The 27,497-nt window shown below is 40.0% G+C and overlaps 1 protein-coding gene and 1 long non-coding RNA gene across 3 annotated transcripts in view; one reads left to right on the top strand and one right to left on the bottom strand.

Annotated features, from left to right (window-relative positions):
* The window catches only part of GADL1 (glutamate decarboxylase like 1), a 157,782-nt gene that overhangs the window by 122,991 nt on the left and 7,294 nt on the right, over positions 1 to 27,497 (bottom strand). The window contains exons 1-3 of one of the 2 annotated variants that reach the window (XM_046645458.1): positions 5,809 to 5,930; positions 4,632 to 4,804; positions 38 to 164 (exon numbers count right to left, since the gene is read on the bottom strand). In XM_046645458.1, coding sequence (XP_046501414.1) covers positions 38 to 164; positions 4,632 to 4,784 — 280 coding nt within the window. In that variant the 5' untranslated portion in view covers positions 4,785 to 4,804; positions 5,809 to 5,930. Of the gene's footprint in view, positions 1 to 37; positions 165 to 4,631; positions 4,805 to 5,808; positions 5,931 to 27,497 lie in introns of those variants that run through there. The other variant, XM_046645449.1, reaches the window with a different exon arrangement.
* Positions 1 to 27,497, top strand: part of LOC124229927 (uncharacterized) — a 42,006-nt gene that overhangs the window by 10,314 nt on the left and 4,195 nt on the right. The gene's annotated exons all lie outside the window — the stretch shown is intronic.

Raw genomic sequence — 27,497 nt, 5'->3', positions numbered from 1 at the left:
AGAGGTACAGATCAAGGAAGTAAATTAAAGTTCTTACTAGTTTTGACGCTGTAGCGAATGACATCCTGGCAGAGTTCCAGCAGCCTGTGGTGTGGCTCTCCTGTGTCTCTCATCTCCAAATCTAGAAGTTGTTTCAGCTGTTCAGGAGATCGCCATTCGCAAACCTGGAGATTCGGCAATGGCATAGTTAATTGAGCAGCCACTGGAGCCAAGTGTTGAGAGGTGGTTGGAAGCATGGACCCCACCCTTGTAAAGCTTTCAGACAAGTGAGAGAGACAGAGGTTTAAACATACAACCACAGTTCAGTGTGAAAAGAGCCATGACAGTAATGTAGATGTCATTGGAACAAATGAGAGGCTCCATCTTAGATTTGGAAGGTCAAAGATTTCCTGGAGGAACTGATATCTAAATTGTTACATGAGATAAGAGTAGAGAGAGTCAAGCAGAGATCAGAGGATGGGGTAATGTGAGAGGCATTCTAGGTGGAAGTAATAAAAGTAACAAAGGCTGAAATATAAGGGAGCTCGTGGCACATCTGAAGAACGAAGTAAGTTTGGTGTGGCTAGAACATGGAGTTTGAGGAAGGGAGAGGCAAGAAGTAACGGTGAAATACCAAAATAACTTCCTAAGTAGTCTCTCTGCTTGAACTTTCGCCCTGTACAATCTACTATCAACCTAGCAGCCAGAATCCAAAATGATCCTCTTCAATCTAAGCCATGGTCATTCCTCTGCTCAAATACCTCCAAAGGCTCCTCATTTCCTTCAAAGTAAAAGCCAAAGTCCTTACAATGACCTGAAACAATCCTGTATAATCTGCTGCCTCTGGCAGTGTTTCCTCTCTTGTCTCACCTAGCACAGCTTTCCTCCTGGCTGACTCTGCCTGCTGCCCCGGCCTCCTGGCTATTCCTTAAAGGCACCAGGCATGCTCCCACCTTAGGGTCTTTGCATGGTCTTCGCCCTCTTCCTGGAATGCTCCTCCCCCAAATAGCCTCATAGCTAACTCCCTCACTTCTTTCAAAACTCTGCCCAGATGTCACTTTCTTAATGACAGCAATCCTGGGTCCCTATTTGAAATCACAAGGTGCACCTTGTCCCATCTCTATTAATTCCCCCTGACTTTTTCTACTCTTCCTTTTTCCATACCATGTAATTCATTTATGAGGTCTTACATAATCTCCTTGAGAGCATAGATGTTCGTCTGTTTGCTCACTGGTCCAAGGTAACTAACACAGAGGTTGTCATATAAGTGGTTCTCAATAAAGATGCGATGAATGAGTGAATGAAGAGATGCACAAGACTCAGATCATGACAGACTTTACGTGGCATGTTGCAGGGTACAAACTTGGTTTTAACGAAGACATTGAAATGTTTTGGACAGGGGGATGATATGATCATACTTGTCTTTTGGACAATAGCTTTAGTTGCTATATGGAGATTCCAGCTAAAATTGGAAATGAGAGGTTATTCTCATAAACCCGGAAAGAGAAAGTGGTAGTCTGGATGAGGGCAGATGCTATAGGAATGAAGTATTTCTAGAGATATTTAAATTGCAGAATCAATAGAACTTGGAAATAAGTTACACAGTAAGGATGAGGGAGAGGGATGAGTCAAGGATAATCCTGAGGTCTCTAGCTTGCATGCATGGGTTGATGGTGGTGACGAGAAGAAGAATCTGGTTGTGGGTGAGATGGGGATGATAAGTTTTGAACATATTCAGTTTAAGGCCTGTCAGAACATCTAAAAGGGTGTAGCAGTTAGTCTGAAGCTCTTGCAAAAGATCAAGAACAGAGTTCCAGGCATATACTATGATCATATGACATGGATGACACGGCTCAGAGAGAACCTACAGCTATGAGGAAAGGCGCCGATCTCACCTGGGCAACACCAACACTTAAGGAACGGGCAAAGGGAGAGGAGCTCACTTGTGAGGTGGAGGACAAGCTAGAGAAGCAGAGAAAATCCTGGGAGAGTATATGCTACTAAAACAAAGAAAAGAGAAAGTCTTAAGAAGGAGAAGATGGTCATCATTGTCGAGTCCTGCTGAGAAGCCAAATCAGATAAAGACTGAGAAGTGCTCATGGGATTTATCAACAAGGAGGTTTTCTTGGCAAGAGCAGTTTGACTTAAAGAGGTGGGAGTGGAGGCCAGATTGCCATGAAGTGGGGATGTAGGAGGTGAGGAAATAGAGAGAAGGAGGGAGTGTAGACAATCTTAAAAAAGTTTGGCTGTGGAGGGAAAGAGAGAGACAAGCATAGCCAGGAAATGAGATGACTAGGAGGTGGGAGGGTGAGGGAAGCAGGGGGAAGTACCAATGTCCAAGAGATATGAAATTAAACTCTGATGTTAGAACTATCATAGGCAGAGGTAAATCAAAAGTGACCGGGACAATCAAAAGGAATGACTACAGACATGTGCAACAACATGGATGAATCTCAAATGCAAGACTCAAAAGGCTACTTGTGGTATGGTCCCATCTACCTGACATTCTGGAAAAGGCAAAAACTTCAGGGACAGAAAACAGATGAGTGGCTGCCAGTGGCTAGAGGTGAGGGGAGGTGTTGACAATAAAGCAACATGGGGAAATTTGGGGGATGATGGCACCATTCTATATCTTGATTGTGGTGATAGTTACACGACCTTTCAAACTGACAGAGCTGCACACCAAAAGGAGTAAATTTTACTGAATGTAAATTATAACTCAATTCTTTTAAAAAGTGGCTGAGAAAGAACATCTACCAGAGAGGGCACTAGAAGTAATCATCTCACTAAGTGTAGAGATGGATCCTCAGGTCACCTTTTAATGATGCCCTGTTGGTTCTCTGGCAAAGTAGGCAAATTCAGTGGCATAAAAATTTCACCTCCCTCCCTCAACCCCAAAGTAGCTTTCAGTCCAGCTTCACATGGATAGCCTGCACATCTACTATATTGCAATCCACTTGTGCTTCCTTAATTGATAACTTAAGATCTTGAGCTTCCCCTTCTCATCTTCTCTCCCCTTGGTTCCCTATATGAACTCTTCTTTCTAGGCAAAAATTCCCTTTGCTATGGTAAATACATCTTGGCCTTTTGCAACTCTCTTTCCATTATTTACCTTCCTGCTTTCTTCAAAAATGCATGGGCCGACTTCTCTCTGCCCATCAAAATGTTACTTAACCGTCACATTCCACACCAAAGCTCAAAGTGTCCACTCCTCTGTGAAATTCCCAAAGTCAGCCCCAGTCACAGGGCATTTATCATATTCTTACTGGAATCCCCTGTTCTCTTTTCCAATAAAAACGTATCCTTCCAATTTGATTATAAATTCAGATCAAAGCTGAACCTTTATCTTATTTTTTCTTTCTATTCCCCAGGGACGAATATAATGCCTTACCCGTAGCTAACACTCAGTTAATATTTAATGATTGAATAAAGGCCAATTAAGAAAATTCTTACCAGAGAAGCAGTGTGCTCTAAAGTAAAATAAGTCCAAAATATGTCACAAGTACAGGTAAGACCAGAAAATATGTAATTATAAATATATTATAAGGGAATACCATCAGTGATTTTGCCTTGAACATAACTATTCTAAGTTCCTGGGTCATTTCAACCTATTTTTCTATTAGTTTTCCCAAAGGCATGTGATCAACAATTCAGAATAAATACCACTTCACATTCCAAAAAGTTTTTAACGACATTTATTTCTGACAAGTAGAATTGAAATAAAAACCTCTCCTATATATCCATTTGTTCATAATCCAATTCCAATATGAAAGGTGATCGATATGATAAAGAGTAATTTAGGGATTTTAAGAAACATATAAAGGAGTAGTTCACAGCACAAACTCTGAAGCCAGCCTGAATTTCAGTGTCAGCTCTGATCCTTACTAGCACGTGATCCTGGGCAAAGAGGTACCTGACCTCTTTGAGCCTCATTTTTTCCCCTCATCTCTAAAATGGAGTTAGTAAGTAGCATCTGCCTCTTAGGGGTTTTTAAGGATTAAACACACAATTACATGTGAAGTAGTCCTTAGAACATCACCTGGCATATTGTAAGTACTCATAAAAGTAGATGTTATTAATAGTAGCTCCAATATCATTTTGAATCTGAATTTGAAAGCTAGAACCAATAAATTGGTACCAGTCAGAAGTCAGACTTAACAACCCAAGATTTCTAGCCGAAGCCCAGACAGGCTCCTAGTAAGGACCGTCAGATAAATGTAAAAACTTTTCGCACTCTTTTATACCTTCTGCTTAGTTTTTACTAGAAACATAAAGAATATGCACAAAAAAATGGGGAGTAAAGAGTGTTTTGGAGAGTGTATAAATCAGAGCATCAGGTTATTTATAATCTATATGATTATCGAGGGCAGAAAGCTTCATTCCTGAGTTTCACAGCCTGGTTAAGTTCTGGAGTCTCAGCCAGTCCCCTAACAAAAGATGGCTGGCAAAGTTAGGGAGTCAATCCTTCCAGGAAAGCAGATACTGGGTGAGGATTGGGGGTCACAAACCCTGGTATCTGGGCATCCCCTTGAAACAAATGTATGGGGGAAATTAAAGTATGTGTTTCCTGTTTCCTCTACATCTGGCCATCCAGATTTGGAAAAAACCTATCTTTCCCATTCCTGGGATTTCTTATAGGCTTTTATTTTTACCTTCTCATTGACATCTGTAGCCTTCAAAACCACCTCTTCCATTATTAGCCTACAGGCCTCTTCAACAAATTTTTCTCCCGCTTTTGCATCTGTTGTGGGACCATTCAGTATGACCCCATCCACGAGAACAGCGCTCTTCTTACTTGGAACCATCTCTTGCTGATCAATATCTCCTGGAAGCACACAAACAAATTGTGTTTGAAAGATAATCTAATTAGATCACACAACAAAACACAAGGAGAAAATGGGTCACCGTCCCAACTTCAAGTGGCATACTATCTTTTAATAAATCTGAGGCACTGAAGTTGACATTTTCTTATGGTGCCCACTGGCATGATAGAGTTAAGGAAAGAAAGTTCTATTCCCCATTCCTATGGCATCTTGTTTAGCATCAGGGAGTATGGAAGAACTCAAGAAATGTAAATTCAACCCATTTCACCCACTCTTGCAGACACCTTTCAAACACATGAACAAAAAGATCTTTGAAAACACAAACCCATGTCTATTTCATGCACACACACCCTCTTGTAATTTGTTAAGGATTGCCATATATTTCCTTTTAATAAGTCATTTCTAAAGAAGAAAAACAACATCGACATGTCACTTCTCTTAATTTTACATTATAAGCCTATGTTTAAATGACCCTTGATATCACAGACACTGCCTTGTCGCTGGGAGCCCTTCCTTAAATGTGCTCAGCAATTTCCTACTGAAAGGAGGATAAACACCACGTGAGCATCACGATAATTTGTGCACACCCATTTATAATGCCTTTAAACTTTTCAAACTTGCAGTTTAGGCACAGGCAGAAGGATAGAATGGAACATTTTCAGGACTGTACAACTGCCGGTCAGCAACGAAAGGCTAAAAGTCAGCATGGAAATCTGTAGCTGAGAATAAAGGTTACTGCTGACCCAAAATAGCCCTCCACAAAAATAATCCTGGCAACTAAATTCAGATATTCAACTAATATCTGCCATAAGCTTTGATTCGACTGTACTCTCTTTTTCTTATCAGTATCTCTTTCCTCATGTTCATTGAGTTGTAGAAATTAACAGAAACAATTTTAAAAAGTATTTTTCAGCACCACACCCAGCACAGTGAGTTACTTCTACTTTGTAGGTCTGCCTTAAATATGCTGATGGTCTATATGTATTTCAAAGACTTTTATACTTACTGAGGGCTCTAATAGTATTAACATTTACTACGCCTTAGAGTCCGTCTTCTCAAAGTTAAATGTTTTGGAAAAATTTTGTGGTTTTATATATCCTTTAATTCTATTACTGGCAAACTCAAATCGTGTCCACGGAGGCAGATAAATATGTCACAGGAAGATTCCCCAGTATGGGAAAGATGGAATCTGCAGCAAAGGACCAATCTTTTATCCTCATACTGAAGGGTAAACCATCCCGAGCTCCAACGATGAATTTTAGTTCCATCCTTCACTTTCACTTGAAAGGATGTATTTAACATGGTTTGGGGCCAAATGTTGAAGCCCTGGAATTGAGCTTTTAGACGGAAATGCTCTTATATCTAAAGGCACCTTCCTCCCCAAATTTTTTACGTCCTAAAAATAAATCGGAAAAGAGGGCAATTATTCAGGGAACCCTGGTTATGTCAGTAGGCAATACTATTATTAAGCACACAGAAAAAGTTAAGTTTTTTTAACCTCATTAATAGGGTTTCAGGTTTTTATTGCCCAGGGAATAGCGGCCACCCTGGAGCCCTCTCAAAGTCTCTTTCTCTCTCTCTCTCCCTCCTTCTCTTTCTCACACACAGACACACACACACGCGCACACACACACACACACAAATGTCAAACACCCACTTGCAACCAGAATAGCAGTGAAATTGAAATTAAAATCCTCTCTGTCTTCACAGCCATCAATTAAAGAAATTCTCATAATTCATACAATTATCTAGGAGAAAATATCATTTTAAAAAACTATAAAGAATTTGGTATAGATTATGCCTCTTTTCCTAATGTGTTTTATTTCTATTGCCAGATGCGATAATGTGCCTCTTCCTCCCCTTGAATTTGCCCAGATTGGAAAAGACCCTCTGGAGATTGCACATTAGGTCAAGTTGTGATCTTCTGGGAATGCATATTCAGGACTTCCGATCTAACTGCTGGAGTTTATAGTGGTTACTAATGAAGCCTTTCAATTGGAGGACTCTTCCATGAAAAATGTATGCAGAATCTGACTGCTTTTCATCATCCGCTCCCCCATTACCAGCAAATTCTTAGTCCAAACCACCAGCAAATGCTTAGATTAATGTGATAGCCTTCCAACTAACCCCCTGGTTTCCAACCTTGCCCTGCACGCCATATGGACTGTTCTCAACATAGTAGTTGCTATGTTCCTTTGAAAAGATAAGTTGGATCACATGATGACTCCTCTACTCAAACCATTTAATGACTCTTCATCTCATTGCACTAAAAGTCAAAGTCCTTATAATGATCCCTAAGGCCCTAAACGAGCCCCTTCCTCATGATTTCTTGGACCTCAAACCTGATCTCTTATGACTGCCCTCCAAGCTCACCAAGTTCCACCCACTTTGGCTTCTTCACTATTCTTTCACTCTTTCCTTAAATATCATCTTCGCAGTGAGGCCTTCCTTGATGACTCTATTTAAAACCGCAACCACTTCTCTCCCCTCCCTACTTTCTCTACTTTATTTGACTCAAGAGCAGTGACCACTATGTGACATACAATATGTATGTATTCATTTATTTGTTTAAATATCTGTCTCTCCAATAGATGTAAAGCTCTCTGAGAGCATGAGCTTGTGTCTGTTGGTTTCACTTTTGTTTCTGCAGCATCCAGAAAATGCCTGGCAGTGCATAGGAGTTCAATAGATCTTTGTTGGCTATGAAATAAAAGAAGATTTCTCTAATTCCTTCAACCAGCCAGTGATAATGTCCCCCTCCTCTGAGATGCCATTGCAAGTTACTGGATCTAACCTAGCAGGAAATACCTGTAGTTAGAGATGGGGCAGATATAGAACACAATTCATGGGCTAGAGAAGAGAGAGTAGGGACTGAAAGAACAACCTGGGGAACAGAGTCAACTAGGCAAAACTGAGTTTGTTGCTTCTGGATTTTTAAAGGAAACAGTAGATGAGAAGCTCTCACTTTCCTCTCCTCTCCATTCTTTTTTTTTTCTTTTTTTTGGTGAGGAAGATTGGCCCTGAGCTAACATCCATGCCAATCTTCCTCTATTTTGTATGTGGGATGCTGCAACAGCATGGCTTGATGAGTGGTGTGTAGGTCTGCACCTGGGATCCTAACCTGCAAACCCCAGGCCATCAGAGTGGAGCATGTGAAGTTAAACACTACCCCACCGGGCCAGCCTCTTCTCTCCATTCTTTTTACTGCAGCCACTCTCTTTCTATGCTCTCTCTTCTCCTTTTTTGTGATCATTTGACTTCTGAGAGTCAGTCCATCAACAAGTCTCACTCCAGGAACCGCACTTTCAAATATGAAAGTCAGTCAACCACTAAACACTGATTTCTGCATTTCCACCAGCTCCTCAACTCAACACCTTCCAAAACTCTATATAAGCACAACTTTTGTTTTGTTCAAAGAGAGGTACAGCTCTCCTTTGCTTAATAAACAATAAATTCAGCTTCAAATATTGTTTCAGATATGGAGAGGTGGCCTCTTCCTTTGACATGGGATTAAATGAATTAATACAGATAAAGACTTAAAACAGTGCCTGGTACATAGTGGGCACTCAATAAATGTTATCAGTATTAGCAAACTCAATAAATGTTAGCTACTAGTAGTAGACAATCAATAATGTTTGTTAGACACATAAATGCCTAAGAGCAAAGTGAAATTTGCGTGTAACAGTCAGCTATGCAGTAGAAAGCGGCGGGGTGGGGGGGGTGGGGAGGTCTCCTCAGAGTGATCAAATGACTAGGGTAATGAACTCTAGACCAAGTGGCTGGTGAGTTGTCCCCTGTGGAAGGGTGAGAAGAGGGGGCCACAATGGCAGGGGATTGTCCCTGTGAGGAAAGTAGAATTTCCTGCCACAATGTTTAGAACACAAGATGGCAGTAAGCAGTTTAGCCCGTGCTGGGGAACGGCTGTCCAGACTTTGCACCTTGTCACTTTCCACCTTGCACTGTGGTTATCTGTGTAGAGGTTTTATTTCTTGCACCAGATTATAAACTCCTACAGGGAAAGGATCTATGTTTCATTTTTCTGGACATCCCAGAAAATAGTTTAGCAGGCAATCGACAACTCTCTGAGGACCAACTGACCAACTGTATAGTTATCTCGGAAATCATATTCTCTATCCCTTTCATACAACCCAAAAATCCCCTCCACAACCCAGTGGCCTAGACATCCAAGAGAGTTGAGTTCTAGTCTCACCTGGTCACTCTTAAGCTCTGGATTCTGGTATAATACAACCTATCTGTGCCTCAGTTTCCTCATCTATAAAATAGGAGACAATCTGAGGAAATTGCTCAACTAGCTGCCAGAAAACTCCTGGGAAGACTAAGATTCAGATTCCTGAGTTGTTATGCAAAAGATTTTGTTCCAGACTCGGGCCTAGAATCTCAAATTTTTGCAAGCACTATAATTTACACTAATAGTACTGAAATATACTAATATGCAGGTGGGTTTAGCAATCATTATTCTGGGTGACCGCTAAGGTCTTTCCAAAACCTAACAGCTTCAGGTGTCTGGCCTTTCTCTCATTCTTTAGTAATTATGCGTTCATTTCAACAAACATGAATCTATCTCCTACCATGTGCCACACAATAGGCTAGAAGCTAAAGACATGAATTGGATCATCTCCTTGAGAATCTCAAAGTCTCATTGGGGAGATGAATGCTGAAAATTTACGACAGTACAAGACATGTATATAGTACTTACTATGGGCCAGGCTCTGTTCTAAAAGGTTTACAGATTTAACAAATTTAATTGTCACAAAAACTCCACTTGGTTGCTCAGTTTTATAGTTGAGGAAACTAAGGGTTTAATTGGCTTGCCCAAGGTCACAGAACTAGTAAGTAGTGAAACTGGGGTAAATAACACATGAAGTTCTATGAAGAAGCAACAAGATTCTGCTTTCTGGGCGTCTACACTTTGCAAGGCAATGTTAGGGAGTTAATAATGGTGGCAAGATGAATTGGACTCAGTTCCTATCACCAGTAATTGAGAGCCTCAAGGAATTGAATAACTACAATAGAAGAAAATAGATGTCAAGTGCCATGAGAAGGACAACAATAACATATGTTGAATATAAACAACATAGACATCTGGGGTTAAGGCTTAGAATTATAGGAGAAGTTGAGGTATCAGGGAGGTATCAGGTTTCTGAATTAGGAGACTTGTCTTCTCTTTGAATATCTGCAGTAATAAATAACAATAATAATTTTTAAACTTTATCACTTCTTAAAGTATCAGTGCCATGTAAAGACAGCTGGAATGGTCACAAATCTTCTCCTTACAGTATCTCCAAATATGTACGTGTATCATTTCAACAGGCTTTTACAATAAATAGTTAGACAAAGCAAGTCTAATTTCTCTTCCACAAAACTAAAGTACAAATATGTGAAGACTTCTCTCAACTCTCATCTAAATTTCTTTTTTTTTTTTTTGCCAGTTAAAACCGTTCCAGTTTCTTCAATGATTTCTGATAGCCCATGGTCATTAGTCTGGGTCACTGAATTTCTATCTTAGAAAATGAAGCATAGCACAAAACTCCAGGTTTTAAATATAGTGAATTCATAGTTCCCATGCTGAAGTCACCATAATTCCATTAATACGGCTTCCATTAGCACCCTAGTTGATTCCAAAGCTTAAGCTTTGAAACCAGGCAAATCCTGGCCCAAATTCTAGCTGTGCTGCTGTGACCTGGTTACCCATGTTACTTAACTTCCATGTGATCTGGATTTCTTATCCGGCAAATGGGGAAAATAGCCATGCCTACCGCACTGAGTCATTGGGAGGGTTGAATGTGGCAATGCATGCAAGCTGCTGAGCAAAGTGCCAGGAACAGAGGAAAGAACACAGTAAGTGGTAACTCTTAATGTGACTGAGTCTATAGGAACTCTCTTTTGGCACCCACATTACACTGTTGGCTCAGGGAGAGGTTAGAATTAACAGCCTTAGGTCTTTGTCAGAGAGTCTGCCTGTAAGAGCCAAGTTTATCATCCAAGACTCTTTAATTGCTAAGAGCAAATAGCAATATGAAAATAATGCCTGCTTCCAAAGAATAGAAAGACAGAACAATAGATCAAAAATGAATCCAGGCATCTTGTTGGGAGGCTGTGGAACTCTTCAAAACACTTGTGCTGAAGATGTTGGGGACTAAGGGATCTCTGAGGGCCAGGACCTGGAGAGCCAAGTAGACCAGTCCAAGATAAGCATGAGAAGCAAAGCCTGGGCAAAGAGGATAGCATTAATTAATAAATTGATAAGGGTCTACTATATGCCAAGTACTCAGCGTGGTGCCTGGAAATATAGAAACAAAAAACACAGGGTCTCTGTTATCCAGTTGCTCAAAGTCTAGAAAGAGAGTATGTAGGGAGCCAGGGCAAAGGAAAATAGAGCTGAAAAAATATGTTGAAGAGACATCCCTCTGTTCTGGAGTTTTCTAATTCAGGTGTCTATTCTAAGCTCATAAGAGTGGATGCCTAATTTAGGTGATGTACCAGATACTGCCAGACTCATAAATTGTTTGCATCTCCTTCAAATGTCACACCTGTTTAAAGCCATTTTTGTTGTCTTAGAACCAACATGCCAATGAGAGGGTAACTTTGGAGAATGTACAAGGAAGAAAACTACAGGAAATAAGCAGCTAGTAAGAAATACAAGGCAGTGATCACAGAAGCTCTGCAGATTTGGGTAAAGACAACAAAGGCAGGGATTTCATTTCTGAATCTAGGTCTGTGAGTGGGCAGAATCACAGCGCTCACTTAGAGATTGAACAATTTCCACAGTGCAACCCACAAATAGGAAGTCAAAGGAGTAAATGGCAAAGGATGCTCACAACTTCAGTCAGCTGGAGATGAGTACCCACAGGCAAAACATAGGGAAAAAGGAACAAATTTAAATTGCTTGTTTAGTCTCATTTTGGGATTAAACTCCCCTCAGTTGAAATCCACAGTGAGTGGATATTTTTTTTACACCTTCATGAAATATTATTGAATACCTACTATGTGCAAGACATTGGGGTAGGGACTGCGGGGAACTCAAAGATGAATCAGATCTACAGATGGTGACCTCAAAATCCAATAAGGAAAATTAGACATGTTTGTGAACATCTGGAATCCCACCCAGAAGGTATAAAGTGTGATGCTTGAGGTCAGACAAAACACACACTGAAATTCCAGAGAAGAGCCTCTGAAGGGGAAAAGCAGAAAGTCCTCCTGGATTAGGCAGTATTTAGGATGGCCCTTCAGTCAGCCATTCCACAAATATTTATTTAGTGCCTGCTATCTTCAGAACGCTGTGTAAGGCAAAAGAGACTGAACAATGAACAAGAAGACACAAATTTACACCTACCTGGGGTGGACAGGAGCCATTGTTAATAAAAGAGCAAACAGGTAAATAATTGAAATGCTTGCAGACTCTAATAAATGCTGTAAAGGAAATTACCTGAATGATTTGATAGAATAAGAACAAGGAGGTATTTTAGATCTGGTCAGGGGGAGAAGAGACATTTGAATTGAGACATGATCAAGGACAAGGAGCCAGATGTAAAAAGATGTGGAAAGAGAAAAGCCCAGGAAGAAGGAACAGAAAATGCAAATAATTGATAAATTTGCCTCTTAAAGAAATAGAAAGAGATCAGTGTGGCCCAAGTGTGAGGACAAGGGGAAGGAAGGAATAAAGTGAGCTCTTTGGAAAGACGGGAAGCAGATCAGGTGAGATATTTTGTTCTAAAAGCAAAGGAAGCCACCTAAGGGTTTAACATGATCTGGTTTACATTTATCAAAGATTATTCTGATACCACGTAGAGGATAGACGCTCAGTGAGCTGTGTGGAAACAGGAAGATTGCTTAGGAGGCTACTAGAAGTCCAGACAATAGATAATGGTGGCTTTGATCTGGAAGGTGGCAGTGGAGGTGTAGCAAAGTGTTGCAATATGGGAGAGATTTTGGTGGTAAAGACAAGAGGACTTGCTGATCAGTTGGATGAGGGGGGTCAAGAATGCAAAAGAATCTAAGGCGGCTCTTGGGTTTTGGGTCTTAGCCACCAGGGAAATGTACTAGGACTATACTATACTGGGACTATGCAGGGGACCAATGGAAAAGGGCAAGTTGGGTAAGTGTGTGGTGGAGCGGGGGTAGAAAATGGAGACTTTTGACTGATTAATAGGAATTGGTTATGATGGGGGAGAAACAAAGGTCATGGAGAGGACATTCATAACAAAAAAGAATCATGAACTAGGCAGAAAAATATATGTGTCTGTCTGTGTCCAGGAAACCTCGAGAACTTCTGTTTGTCCAAAGGGCAAGGTCTGTAAATGGGAAAAGTGACTGCTGAGAAGGTGGCATGGAGATTGATCTTGCAGGAACTTGAATAGAGACTAAGGAATTTGGATGTCACTTGGTAGGCAACAGGAAGTCATTGAGAACTTCCGATGGGGTAAGAAGAGTGCTTTAGAGGGATGAAGCAGCTATTGGTGTACAGTTCAGATGAGAAGTTAAGAATTGGAGGTGGGGAGCTATGATAACAATAACCCAGGCCAGGGGGAGGGAGGACACGAACTAGATAAATGACAGGATGCTAGATTTGTGTGTATTTAAACCTCTCCCCTACAATAGTGTTATGCAAACTTGGAGCCAGGAATCACATGTCTTTCTCATGAGCCCGACAGCTGTTCATGGATAGGATAGCTTTTCTATCCTCCAGAAAGCCTATATTCCAAAATGATCTTTGGATGAAAGGTGACATAATAGGATAGGAAAAAATAATTTTGTGTATCCATGCATCAGATGCTCTCTTTCAAGTCATGGATGAACATATAACATTTCTGGGAGGTGACATGTTCCCATCATGCAGAGTTTTATTTCATGAGATCCTCCTGTATTAACATCTGGGATGCTATTCAAATGATTCAGATTCAGCTTAAACACCAAGGCACTCTGTTTAACAAGAGCTGGGTCCATAAATACCATCCATTCTCTAAGAGGACAAGCTCTTCAGAAGGGAGTCTCTCAAACAGTCAAAAAAAAATAGCTGTTAGTGCCCTAGCAGTGGCCAGTAAATGCATGGTGTACTGTAAACCCTGTTTATTTATCTTTAATTTCAAAAATGCTTTCCTTTCACTGGGCACCAGGCGAGGAATTGGGTAACTTTCTGATATTGTCAGGAAAGTAGGTTTTCCAGAGACATCTACTCCTATTGCTCCAGTAAACATTACTTGGCAAGCTATATGTGCTGCTATTGTATGTCTTGGCTTGTCACATTGATAGACAGCTCTTGAAACCACTCCCACCCACCATCCCACCTCTAAACCTTGTGAGATCTTTGATGGGAACAACTTTGTAAAGACTTGAATGCAGTCAGGCTCTGTGAGAAAACTGGATTTGGCATGCCCATATGGTAAACTTCAGCCCCATCCTTCAGCCCCAGGCTGGAGAACTTGGCTGTAGATGATGTGCTTCCATTTGGCTCAGCAGGAGCTACTGCACCAAGGCGCGCTATGCTCCCCTGGAGCCGTACTCCCTGTGTAGGCCCTCTCCGTCATTAGCCACTGCCACTCTAGTAATCACAGTTCCTGCTGGCATTTTCCCCCTCTGCCATCTTGGCTCCTTGTCGTCTCTGATTCTTCATCTTGCTTCTTGTCTACATATATTGTGAAACATCAGATTTGACTCATGACTTTATCGGTGACTTCTGTGTTTTCTGAGATGTAAGGCTGAGTAGGAAGAATGACTGGTTTTAGTTTGCTTTTTTTCTTAGGGCATTTTTGGACCAACCAGCATCCCACTGGAAGCACCCTTCTCCCCAGGCTTGGCAGTGCCATCAGTTAAGTTTACCCCCTTCTATGGCATCTCCAACTCCCAAGTATTCCAGATCTCCAGAGCTTCCTTGGCTCCTGTCTTTTCCAAGGCATAGTTATTTAGTTTTCTCTCCAATTCTGTGAGTTCTCCAAGATCCTTCCAATAAATTCTCCCTTTTAGAGAGTAAGAGTCATTCTGTGTTCTGTGAAACTAGAGAACCATAACTAATACTCTGAATAACTTGGCTTCTGTAGCCACTTCCAACTAAGGAAAGTTAAAACCAACTAGACACAACTTACTAAGTATACTTTCTGGACCCTCAGAGTTTCTCATCTATTTTTATTGTTTGCTAAAACTTGGAGATCACCCAGTTACCACCAGAAAATAAACATGGTGGTTTTTCTCTCTTTTTAAAAATATTCCACTTAAGTATAAGTCTGGATGCTTGAGGTCAATGGGTAGAGTACTATTTCAGCAAAAAGAGTCTAGAACAATACTGCCAAAAGGAAATATAATGCAATCCACCTGTGTGACTATCTTTTCTAGTAGTAGTATGTCATAAAGGAAACAAAATATAAGTACACTTACAAAATAATAACAAAAGTGAACATTTATTGGATATTTGCAATGGATCAGGTACTGAGCTAGGCACCTTATATGGATTATTTCATTTAATCATCCTAATAACCCTGTGATGGAGAGATCTTTATTGACTCCATTCTATAGGCAGGGAAACTGAGGCCAGAGAGATGAAGAGAATTGCCCAAATCACACAGCTAGTAAGTGATAAAGCCAAAATTCAAAGCCACACAGCCTGAGTTCACACATTATATTGATAATTACCACATTCTACCTGTTTCCAAAAAAAGGAAAACAAGAAAATATTGCTTCTTGTGTCTCATCAACCATACTCAAGTATTTGGACACACACTTTGTACTCCTAAAGCAATAAGCAATTATCTTGGAACTATGTATTAAATTGCAATGTGCTGCAATTTAATATATAGTTTTAAAACCAATTTGCCCAAGTGTTGACTTCAGGATTTTAAATGTATTCCATTTAACCAGCAATTTAAATGACAATTTAAATAAATGCTATAAATGGGTGCCTCATTTGCATGATCTGTTGATTAACTCTGCTATGAGGCTCATCTGTGCCCAAGGTTCTGCCTCCTAGCCTCGGCCTCTGGCAGATCATCTTCTAAGTGAGCAGAGGGCAATTACTCTCAGCTAGTTGGCACCTCAGCACGCATGCTGTGACATTCACGTGTGGCCACCCACAAATGCAGAAAACTATACCAACCAAAATTGCTCCATGGAGTTTATTAAATGTGATTGGAAAAAATATACTGAGAAGCTGCTCGGAATGGCAGTAAGACCTCTCCAAGAAGCATCTTTAAGTAAAAATAGATGGTCTAAATTGTCTTCTAAGGAGGGAGGACTCTGTCACTTGCAGGGCAAATGCATTGCTGAATGGGATATGCAAATTTGGAGTCAGAGATGAATTGCTCCATGAAGTAGAGAAGAGGGCGAGGCTGCCACCAGCATCCTCCTCATCCTTTATGCTACGCAGAATCAGCCTTGCCTCCATAGGAAATCAGAGAAAATACTCTAAAATTTTTCACCTGGGAGCCAACACAGTCACATCAACTACATTCTAGATGGTGCCCCTGACGTGGCAAATGCAGGTGCTCTGGGGGATGCCCACACATCTCATAACTACCCTGATGCTGATAAATGAAGTACTCACAGAGCAGCACACAACAGATCGTGAAGACCTTGGCATGTGTTATTCCACAGCTGACACCCACTGAGGCAGGGGTTTGGATCCATCTAGAATATATGCCAAGGTTGTTTCTTGGCCAGTTTTGTGTAGAATCATGGGATCTTAGAGCTTGACAAGCACTTACAGATAATTTAGCAAATATCTTCATTTTGAATGTGAGGGAACTCAGATTTAGTGGCACTCAGATGGTTTAATGCATTTGTACCCCCTTTTACAGGTCCCTCAGATCCTCTAAGGGCTGTCCAAACTTCACCTTGTATAAGCATCTAGAATCTATTTCACATAATAATAGCATTTATTTAGCATTTACTATGTACCAGGTTTTTGGTAAGTCCTTTATAAACAATAGCACATTTATCCCCCACAAAAACTCTGTGTAGATACAAACAACTAAAACTCACTCTGGTTAAGTTAAGCAGAAAAATAATTTATTGGGAGGGCATATCAGTTATCTATAATTGTGTAACAAATGACCCCGAAACTTCATAGTTTCAAACAACAATGATGTATTATTTCTTTTGATGCTGTGGCTGGGTCACGTGTTGGTGCTGCTGGTCGTGCCTGGGCTCACACAACTGCATCCACTTGTGCATTGGCTGGGAATTGAGCTCAGCTGGGAAGGTTGAGGTAGCTGGACCTCTCTCTCCACGTGGGTTTTCATTATCAAAGAGCTTAGAGTTATCTTCCTCACAAGATGACTGCAGGGTCTAACACAGTGAAGGCAAAAGCTGCAAAACCTCTTGAGGCCTCAGATTGGATGGCATACAACATCACTTCTGTCATACTCTGTTGGTCAAAGCAAGTCACAAGGACAATCAGATTCAAAGATACAGAGAAAAAGCTCATCTCTTGATGACAGAAGGCAATGTCACATTGCAAAGTGGTATGCGCACTAGAAAGGAAGGAATTTGAAGCCACTTTGCAATCTATCAGAGTCTACCCTCTGACCACAAATTATTCATATCCTTCCATGCACACAACTTGTTCATTCCCATTCCAGGACTCCCAAAATCTTATCCTATTGTATAAACAGACTTGAAGTCCAGGATCTCATGACTTGTATCAGGAATACAAATAGATAAGACTGCTCAGTTGCAGCCGCTCTTGGTCCAGGGACCCATAAACTAAAACACAAGTTATCAAAAACCTCAAACAACAAACAAAACATACAATAGCAAGAAGGACAGGGTAACTGCCATAGACACTTCCAGGAAGGAATAGGCAGCACAGGGCAGTCACTGGTCCAAAGCAGTTCTGAAATCTAGCCAGGCACGAGTTGCACATTTTGAATGGTGTCTGACTCTGTCCTCTGGAGTGGTTTCCTAACCCATTATTTTCTGTGGCTCTTGACTCTACACTCTGGAACAAGTAAAGCAGTGGCCTTGCCTTTCTGACAGTCTTTGAGGTCAGATACAGTGATGAGTAGTTGCAGACATGCCAGCACATTGTGGCTTGACCCCACTCTCTTTTCATCTCGATACTCGGTCCTTGATCCCCAGAGATGGCAGCTACACAGAAAAACAGCTTTCTTTCTCCAGCTCTTTTCATAGTCACACTTCGGTAACCGTACATGCCTGCATTCCCAGATTCCCCTACAAACTCCAACTTGTCCATTCTTGCCAGTGCTTCCGGAGGGCTAATTAGTGACTTTTCTCTGATTTCCAATTCCCCCTTATGGAATTTTCCTTTCTTGGCTCCTTTCACAATTGTGTAAGGTTTAACTCTTATAATAAATTCCTTATTCCACAGTGCTCCTTACATACAATATGTTATTGGGTTTAATCTTCACCATGGCTGTACAAGTTATATACATCCATATTTTACAAACAAGGGCACTGAGGGTCAGAGAATTTAGATAACTTTCCTATGGCTACCTAGCTAAAAGATGTCAGACGTCAGATTTGAACTCAGGTCTATCTGATTCCTGAGCCTATGCATGTAACTCCTATTCTCCATCTTCTGGGAGGAAAGGAATGGGGACAGTGGTATGCTTTTAAACTGGTTTCTGAAGAAAAAAGACCCTGATTGATAGCATTTGCCTATTTCTATGGTATAAAGACTCCTATCAAATTTCAAGGCACTAATAGTTTAAAAATTGGCTTACAACATTTCTGAATATTTACTACTCTCATGAGCTGGTATGAGGGGCTTCAGCTCACTACAGGATAGGGAGCTAGGAAAACAAAAGTTATTCAATAATCAAAAGTAATAATAGTTAAAAAATGAGGTAGGGTAGTTCTTCAGATGTCCCTTCCATGTGTAAGCCAGCTGATTTCCAAGTGCCAGTTTCTCGATTGGCTCTCTCTCTTCCAAAGTAACTACTTATGCTCAATCTTTGACTCAGCGTCTGCTTCTGGAACACCTAAATTGAAACAAATGGTTACCATTTTTTAATGCCTGTGGACCAGACAGACACTGTACTAGGCACTTATATTACTTTTTTTGCACAAATTTTGATAACACCCTATGAGGCAAGTATTGTACCCAATTCTACAAATATGGAAATGAGGATCAGAGAGGTTAATTAACTTTGTGGAGGTCAGATAGCTAGTATGGTTAACAGCACAGCTGATATTCAAACTATGAGTGATTGCAACATCTCTTCTCTTTCCACCAAACTATTCAGGCTCTCTCACTGGGGAGACTGGACTAACACACATGAAACAATAAAAGAACAATTAATTGCTAAGCTGACATATTGTACTGAACACTTCTGGGCAAAACTGTCATCATACGTATGTTCCACAATTACTTTCAAAAATTCTCTTTTGTTGTGCCATCAACTTGAAAAATAAGGCCACTGAAAAATATTAGGAAATTCAATTTTTCATAGATTTTCTTTCTCCTCTATCACTGCTTCAAACAAATTAGGTACTGAAATAAAACTGAGCTGATGGTATAACAGAATATACCACAATGAAAATGCCCATGAAGGGAACATGTTCCTTGTCTGTATTTTTTGGCCCACATATCATCTAAGAGAACAGATATGTCATAAAATACCAACTAAGTCTCTACTGATTTTGTAAGTCGATACAAAGTATTAGGAGTTCAAACAACACAGTGTCCAGAGTGCTGAATTGAGAACAGTCTTACCAGCTAAGAAACTCAAAGGGAAGATTTAGCAATACATTTAATAGGCAAAAATTGGAGTAGGGAAATTTAAAATTTGTCGATGCTGCAGCTAAATCACCAAAACAGATTTGGATATTTACCAATGGCTTGCTGACATCGAGTAATTTAGAGAATTGCTCTGCACTATTTCCCAGTAAGAAGCTCCTGAACGCTGAAATTCTTAACGCTGCACTAAGACATGTTAGATGCCGGTGGAAACAAATATAAAACCCAACTCTGATTTAATCAGTATTTCATAGGGTTGCTTTCGTGCTTTTAATTGCCTGCTCTGACAATAGGCATAGAAAGAACAGTCTGGAATTTGGGATTGGGGACTTCTAGCCCCGACGCTAGCCCTATATAATTTTCTGGCTGCTAGTAGTACTTTAACCTCTCTGGTTAAATGATGCTCTCAGTTAAATGATGCTCTGCAAGGCAACTTGCCCCTCTAACAGTCAATGATTCTAAGGCTAAAGCCCATTTTTCAATTAACTTCCTATTCATGTGATTAACATAAGTCACGTTGCAGCATTTCTAAGAGTGCTCTTCATCAACGCTCTGCAGAACTGTGAATTCCTATCACGTTTCAGAACCTCCGTGGCGGTGGCTCAGGAGAGGGAATGATGGAGAGGCTGAGCAGGTGGTCTTTAGGCCCACGAGCCTACTTCAGGCACAGCAAAGTTGTTTTATCTCAAAAGCCTCTCTCTATTATTTTGCTTAAACAGAGAGCTTGTGGGCGTGACTGAATGAAGAAACACTTCGGCTTCAAATTACAATATGACTGATTAACATTTGACACCCATTGCTTTTCCCTCTTTAAAAAATGGAGAACATATCTACTAAGCTCACTTACCAGGGGACACTTTATCAGCAGACCTGAGACCCAGCTTTGAGCATGTTTATCTTTGGCAACTGCACTCCCCAAAGACAGCGCTGGTGTCAACATCAGTGGCTGAAGCAGCCTATTTCATTTGTTTCAAGGCTATTTGTGGCACCATTACCTTTATGACACTCAGATGTACTGAGAAAATATAGTATCCTTATTTTTGTCTCTAATTAATCTTGTCTTCCCCGTGAGTCCTCATTTCTGGAAGAGGTAACCAAACTTACTTTATTTAATCCAGTCTGGTTAAAATTTGGTCAGATATAATAAATTAAACAGTCCCTTGAAGCAATGCTCAGTTTTACTGTGTAAAAATGCTTGATCTCTCAGATTTCCATTCCCCTTCTCCTCATATTCTTCTTGCTGGCTCCTAGGTGCATGGGGAGGAAAGCATGTGTGGCTCAATTTCCTGATGGAAAAAGAATGGTGGGATCCTTGGATCAGTGCTCGGTCCATTGGCACCTTTGTCTCCAGGCAATCTCGCTTTCTGCATCTTTACTCCTTTCCCACCTGGCTGTCATGGCTGAGGCATATTCATGGTCTCTTCTCTCTCATCTTGGTCATCACACTAGGAGTGCTCCCTGGCTGAGGTGGCCTCACATTGGTTGTTGGTGATGGTACAGACCCCCCGGGATTATGCTGCAGCCTTCGTCAGTTCTCCGATAGAGCAGGTCCATCTCTTGGTTTCTGCCTTCATCCTCATCAGAGAGGGCTCCTCCAGAGGTTCAAGGGTACTTGATCCAGTTACCTTCCTCTGAGGACAAGAGGGTCTTTCTGCAGCACCTCCTCCCCTTGGAGAGCTAAATCCAGCCTCTCCCTCTCCGTCCAACTTCAGCGAGCCATCACTTTCGCTTTGAAGAGGTTGCAAGGTGTCCTCCTCCAAGAGAGAAGCTGGTAAAATCTCTGTTGTTGCCTTCAATGTTTCCATAAAACTACCATATAAAACTATCTACTGCCCCCTGCCCCCCAGCCCTTGGCTTTGATCCCAAGTGATGAGAAACCAAGAATGTGTCTTTCAGCACTTGCCTCTCTTGCTTCAATCTTTTTCTGCCCCCATTATCACCTCATGCCAGAAGTGGAGACTTTTCATTGACTTTTCCTATATTAAATATCCCACTTTTTTGACCCTAGCTTTATGGATAATCTTTAAAGGTACACAAAAGTATCTTCTCTGTACTCTGGACAAAACTCCACGATTTTGTCTTCCAGGCCTAGTATGTTGTATTAAAGGGAAATCAAAGAATTTAGAAAACCCCATCTCAAGGCAATAGCTGGGCTTCTAAAACTATTGTTTTGCTTTGAAACTCCTATTTTGACGACCAGAATCTAAACAGCCATTGTCTTTCCCTTTGCATTCTACCTGCAAAGACCATAATCTCTCTCAGGCAGACAACTGCTTGCAGAGAAGAGCTGGTACTTAGAAACAGCAGAAGAAAAGCACAGCAATATTTTTTGAAATATCATGTGAAGGGAAATGCTCTAAAATTGGATTGTGGTAAGGGTTGCACAACTCTGCAAATTTACTAAAAATTGAATTGCACATTCCAACAGGTGAATTTTATGGTATGTAAATCATACCTCAATAAAGCTCTTAAAAAATCATGTGCAAGATAAAAAAGAGGGAAGCCCCATTGCCCAGCCTGCTGTAAACTGGACTATGGACTCTCTTAGCGGCACTGCTGACGGGAGCAGTGGAAATACAGCAATAAGGAGAGAATATGCAGGCATCGTCCTCTCCATGAGGATTAAAGATCAATCATACTCCCAGTGCACTTCAATAAACAAAAAGCTATAATTTTTCTTCACCAAGTGGAACTTACCTGACAATTCTGTTTATGTGAATATCTCTCAAGCAATAAAATGTTAGCAGTTTCTTCAAATCATGACCAGGAACTGTAATTACGCATGCATACGTTTACATAAAAATACTTTTTCATTTATGTACACTTTATATGGAAGCTTCTGATCTGGCAACATCACATATCCAGAATATACTTACAAATACAGGGGAATGCAAAAATAAGTAAATAAATAATAAAACGATGTCAATGTAACAGATATAAATTCTTCTTATGGTAGATCTCTTCGCATCTCATTCAGAGGAATCTGCCTTACATCGTGTACAATTCCAACCTTCTGTGGGCTAAAAAACAGAAGATTAGATGATGACCAAGCTTGTTAAAAAGCAATAAACTGGAGGAAGTGTGGCAAATGGTGATTAAAGATGCTACTAGGATTTTAGAGAAGAAAGAAAATATAAGTGACACTCATGGGAGATCATGATGAAGGAGTCAGCAACAGTACAAAGAAAAATATGAGACCTCAAGAAGGGCAATCTGACATCCTTCAGTGAAGGGATAAACAAACAGCTGGACACATCCCATCTCTTGTGAAATGTTACAACATGATCAGTGCTCACAATGGCAATGCCAAGATACACAAAAGAAAGTTAAACTTGTTCAGCGAGGGAAGTTAGTTTTTAAATTATTTTATAAATTTTTCTATCCTTAAAAGTCTTTTTTTTTTTGTTTCCTTTTTTTTTTTTGAGGAAGATTAGCCCTGAGCTAACTACAGCCAATCATCCTCTTTTTGCTGAGGAAGACTGGCCCTGAGCTAACATCCATGCCCATCTTCCTCTACTTTATACATGGGATGCCTACCACAGCATGGCGTTTGCCAAGTGGTGTCATGTCCGTACCTGGAATCCAAACCAGTGAACCTCTGGCCGTCAAGAAACAGAACATGCTAACTTAACTGCTGTGCCACTGGGCTGGCCCCTTGTTTGCTTTTAAATTGGATATTTTGTGTGTATGGTAAAAACTACACAATATAAAATTTACCGTCTTAATCATTTTTAAGTGTACAGCTCGCTAGTGTTAAGTATATTCACATTGTTGTGAAATAGCTCTCCAGAACTTTTTCACCGCTATACCCATTAAACACTTCCCCTTCTCCTCCTATTCCCCAGGCCCTGGTAACCACTATTCTACTTCCGGTTTCTATAAATTTGACCACTTAGACACCTCATGTAAGTGGAATTATAAATTATTTGTATTTTTATTCCTAGCTTATTTCACTTAGCATAATACCATCATGTGGTAGCAAGTGACAGGATTTCCTTCCTTTTTCAGGGCTGAATAATATTCCACTGTGTGTATATACCACAATTTCTTTACTATTCATCCATTGATGGACATTTGGGTTGCTTCTCCCTCTTGGCTATTGTGAATAGTGCTGCTGCGAACATGGGTATGCAAATATTTCTACAAGACCTTGTTTTCAAGTCTTTTGGATATTTTTCCAGAAGTGGGGTTACTGGGTTTTATGGTAGTTCTATTTTTAATTTTTTGAAGGGCCTCTACATTGTTTTCCATAGCAATTGCAGCATTTTAGAATCATATAAAGAGTTTCAGTTTCTCCACATGCTCCCCAACACTTGTTATTTGCTGGTTTTTTATAGTAGCCGTCCTAATATGTGTGAGGTGATATTTCACACTGTGGTTTTGATTTGCGTTTCTCTGATGATTAGTGATGTTGAGCATCTTTCATATACTAGTTGGTTATTTGTATATCATCTTTGAAGAAATGTCTTTTCAAGTCTTTTGCCCATTTCTAATTGGATTTGATTTTTTGTCATTGCATTATAGGAATTATTTATATATTCTGGGTATTAACTCCTTATCAGATATATGGTTTACAGATATTTTCTGCCATTCCATAGGTTGCCTTTTCACTCTGTTGATTGTGTCCTTTCATGCACAAAAGTTTATAAGTTGGATGTAGTCCCATTTGTCTATTTTTGCTTTTGTTGCCTGTACTTTCTGTGTCATATCCAAGAAACTGTTGCCAAATCAAATGTCAGGAAGCTTTTCCCATATGTTTTGTTCTAGGAATTTTATAGTTTTTGGTCTTAAGTTTATTTTTACTTAATTTCCATATATTGTGTAAGATAAGGGTCCAATTTTATTCTTTTGCATGTGGATATCCAGTTGTCTCAACACCATTTGTTAAAGAGACTGTCCTTCCCTCATTCAGTGTTTTGTCACCTTGTTGAAGATCATCTGGCCATATACATAATTGCTTATCTCTTGGCTCCTTAGTGATTTCATTGATCTGTTTGTCTGTCTTTATGCAAGTACCACACTGTTTTGATTACCGTAGCTTTGTAATATGTTTTGAAATCAGGAATTGTGAGTCCACCAACTTTGTTCTTCTTTTTCAAAATTGTTTTGACTATTTGGGGGTTCCTTAAGGTTCCATATGATTTTTAGGATGAATTTTTCTATTTCCTCAGAAAATGCTCTTGGCACTTTGGTAGGGATAGTGTTGAATCTGTAGCTCGCTTTGGGTAGTATAGGGATCTGAGACACTAAGTCTTCCAATCCATGAACGTGAGTTGTTTTTCCATTTATTTGTGTGTCCTTTAATCTCTTTCAGCGGTACTTGAAGTTTTCCATGTACAAGTCTTTCACCTTCTTGTTTAGGTTATTCCTAAATATTTATTATTTTTGATGTTATTGTAAATCTTAAAAAGAAAATTTAATACAAATTTTAAGTCTTTGGCTTTTAAAGAGATTAACAGTGACATAGTCAGCTGTGGAATATACAACTGGTATCCCACTCACCTACATCCTTCAGCTCTAAATATCCTATTTGCTCACCCGACTCCAAATGCTTCCATCTCTTAGTCTACCAAATTTTCCCATTCCACCACCAGTACAGAAAAGGAAGGGAACAGCAAAGATGCATTCTATGGTACCCTCTTGGGTCCGAGGACCAACACTTGGGACACAACCCTGGCTTGAAGGGCCCCAACCACAGAAGTCACAGACAAGACAACTTGTATGGTTGTAAAGAACTTGTAAAGAAGTAAAGTATTTAAACCACATCTGGGGACATGGGCTGAAGTCCAGCTAGGGCACAGGAATACCTGCCCTGTGATAATTCCATTACATGAGAATTTTGTGATGTATTGTTCATAAAATGAGCATCACGTGAGGTCCCACATTGGAGGTCTCTGTGATTCATTTCATGTACAAGTGTGCAGTGCCTGTTGAAGGAATGGTTCTTAAGGCAGTGGCAGCAACAGAAGCAGTACCAACTTCCATTCCCTAAACCCACCAGAGATAAGACTTGTCTCTGCACAGGCTCAAGGAGATGTTGAGTTCAACCACCATAACTTAATCCATAGCAAAAACAGCAAACAGAAAAAATCTATCTATCCCCCACGTTATATCTTTTTATTGTATTCTCTATCTGTGCTGTCTCACTTCTGAGCAGGAAGAATATTAAAAATCACTGTCCCCTTTTCAATTACTCTATTAGGAGTGAAAGAAGTCAAAGATCTCCTTTCCTCATTTTACAATGCAATTGCTATTTAGTTTGGAGGATTTATTTAAACTAAGCTATATCTTAAAACATACTCCCCACAGAGTTCCATGCATATTTATCCATATAATTCAATGTGATAAATATTTATTGAGGGAGGAGGATAGGAAAGACTTATCTTCAATGTGCCAGGTAATTCACATATGTTCTCACCAAACCCCATGAGGTAAGTAGTGTTGTTTCTTATCGCCTCCCTTGTACTGGGCAGTCAACCAATGCTCAGAAAAGGGCCTCCCTGCTGTTGGACTCAGAAACTGAGCCATGGTCTTTATGAGAGCAAAGCTCAAACCCAGTCCTTCCCCTCACTGCCCTGACAGCAACCTACTGTTTGTCCAACGGCAATTTGACCAAGTGCAACATTGTTCAAGATGAACATTTGTCGAAAAGAAATATTTCCAGTCACCAGATTTCCAAGGAATGGCAATCCTGACGCCCTCCTGAGCTAAATTTCAACTCTATATTGTGTCTTAAAATATTGTTAATCCTTTTCTTGTGTTCTCACAATTTCTTTTTTTTTTTTTGCTTCTATCTTTTCAGCCAATTATTTTTCCCTCTATCACGTTTGTGATAAAAAATGTTGGAACAATCTAAGAATTCAGCAATGGGGTATTAATTAGAACACATTTAGATTCCAGTGTAAGAATTTCTTTGAACAATAGAAATGACATTTGTGCCCGTGTAAGAAGATAAAAACCAAACCAGATGAGTATGGCTGAAAAGCCTGGCCTAAAGTGAATGAGAAAAACATTTAAGCAAAACAAAAACCCCATCCCCAAGCCTCTCCTCTACTGAATTAAAATTGCTTTTTTTTCCTTTTTTTTTTTCTGCCAGAAGCAATGCTGACTCATTACAGAAAATATAGATAAGCAGAAGAACCTAAGAAAAAAACCATGATCCACCCAATCATACACAACTACTTTTAATCCCCAGCTGTATATTCTTTCAGTTCCAGTTCCGTATGTATAAATAGATTATTAATTTTCAACAAAATGGACTCATTGTACATGCTATTTTGCAATCTATTATCATTTAAATAACCCGGAATTTACAGTTTTCAAACTAAACCCTATTTCTAAATAATTAATGCACTCCAGCATTTTATTATTACTAATGGTAGGGAGAAGAAATAATTGTTTGAAAATTAATCAAGAGATCAAAAATAAAAGAGAAAAAAATGTGAAAATTCTGAACATAGGTCAAAAAAAGGCTTAAAATATAAAAGTTTACAAAAGTGCCCCATAAGTCTCCCAAATTACTAATATTTGAAATGATTAGTAAATGAGAGCATCAATTTTCAACCAGCTCATTATGTTTAATGAAGTTAAGGCAAGAACTGAGGAGCTGAATATGAAAAGTTCAATAAAATGCTTGATTGCCTAATAATAAAAGACCTAATAGATAAAATGATTTCATGGTTGTTTCTGGAATTTAAGGATTAGCCTAAGAAATGTAACTTGGCCAAGAGGACTAGATACGTCCAAGGGACGTAGGAATATGGAGAAAGAGGTGATTTCTTACCACTGATTACAGTAGCCAGAGGTTCTGCAAAAGTAAGCAAGATGCTCCCCCAAGAGAAACTACACAAAGTCACCGCATTATCGGAGCAAAATGTGGGTGCAACCAGAGCAAACACGGGCTGGCGAGAAGCAGGCAGAGCCAGGGCCGGAGGGAGTGGGGGAGGGATAGCGACGCTTCATTGAGCTGTTAGAGCCTGTTCAAGCAG

Source organism: Equus quagga, chromosome 1 (genome assembly GCF_021613505.1).
Source record: "Equus quagga isolate Etosha38 chromosome 1, UCLA_HA_Equagga_1.0, whole genome shotgun sequence".
Lineage (NCBI taxonomy): Eukaryota > Metazoa > Chordata > Mammalia > Perissodactyla > Equidae > Equus > Equus quagga.
The sequence above is the reverse complement of the archived record's forward strand: the minus strand, read 5'-3'. Positions and strand labels throughout refer to the sequence as shown.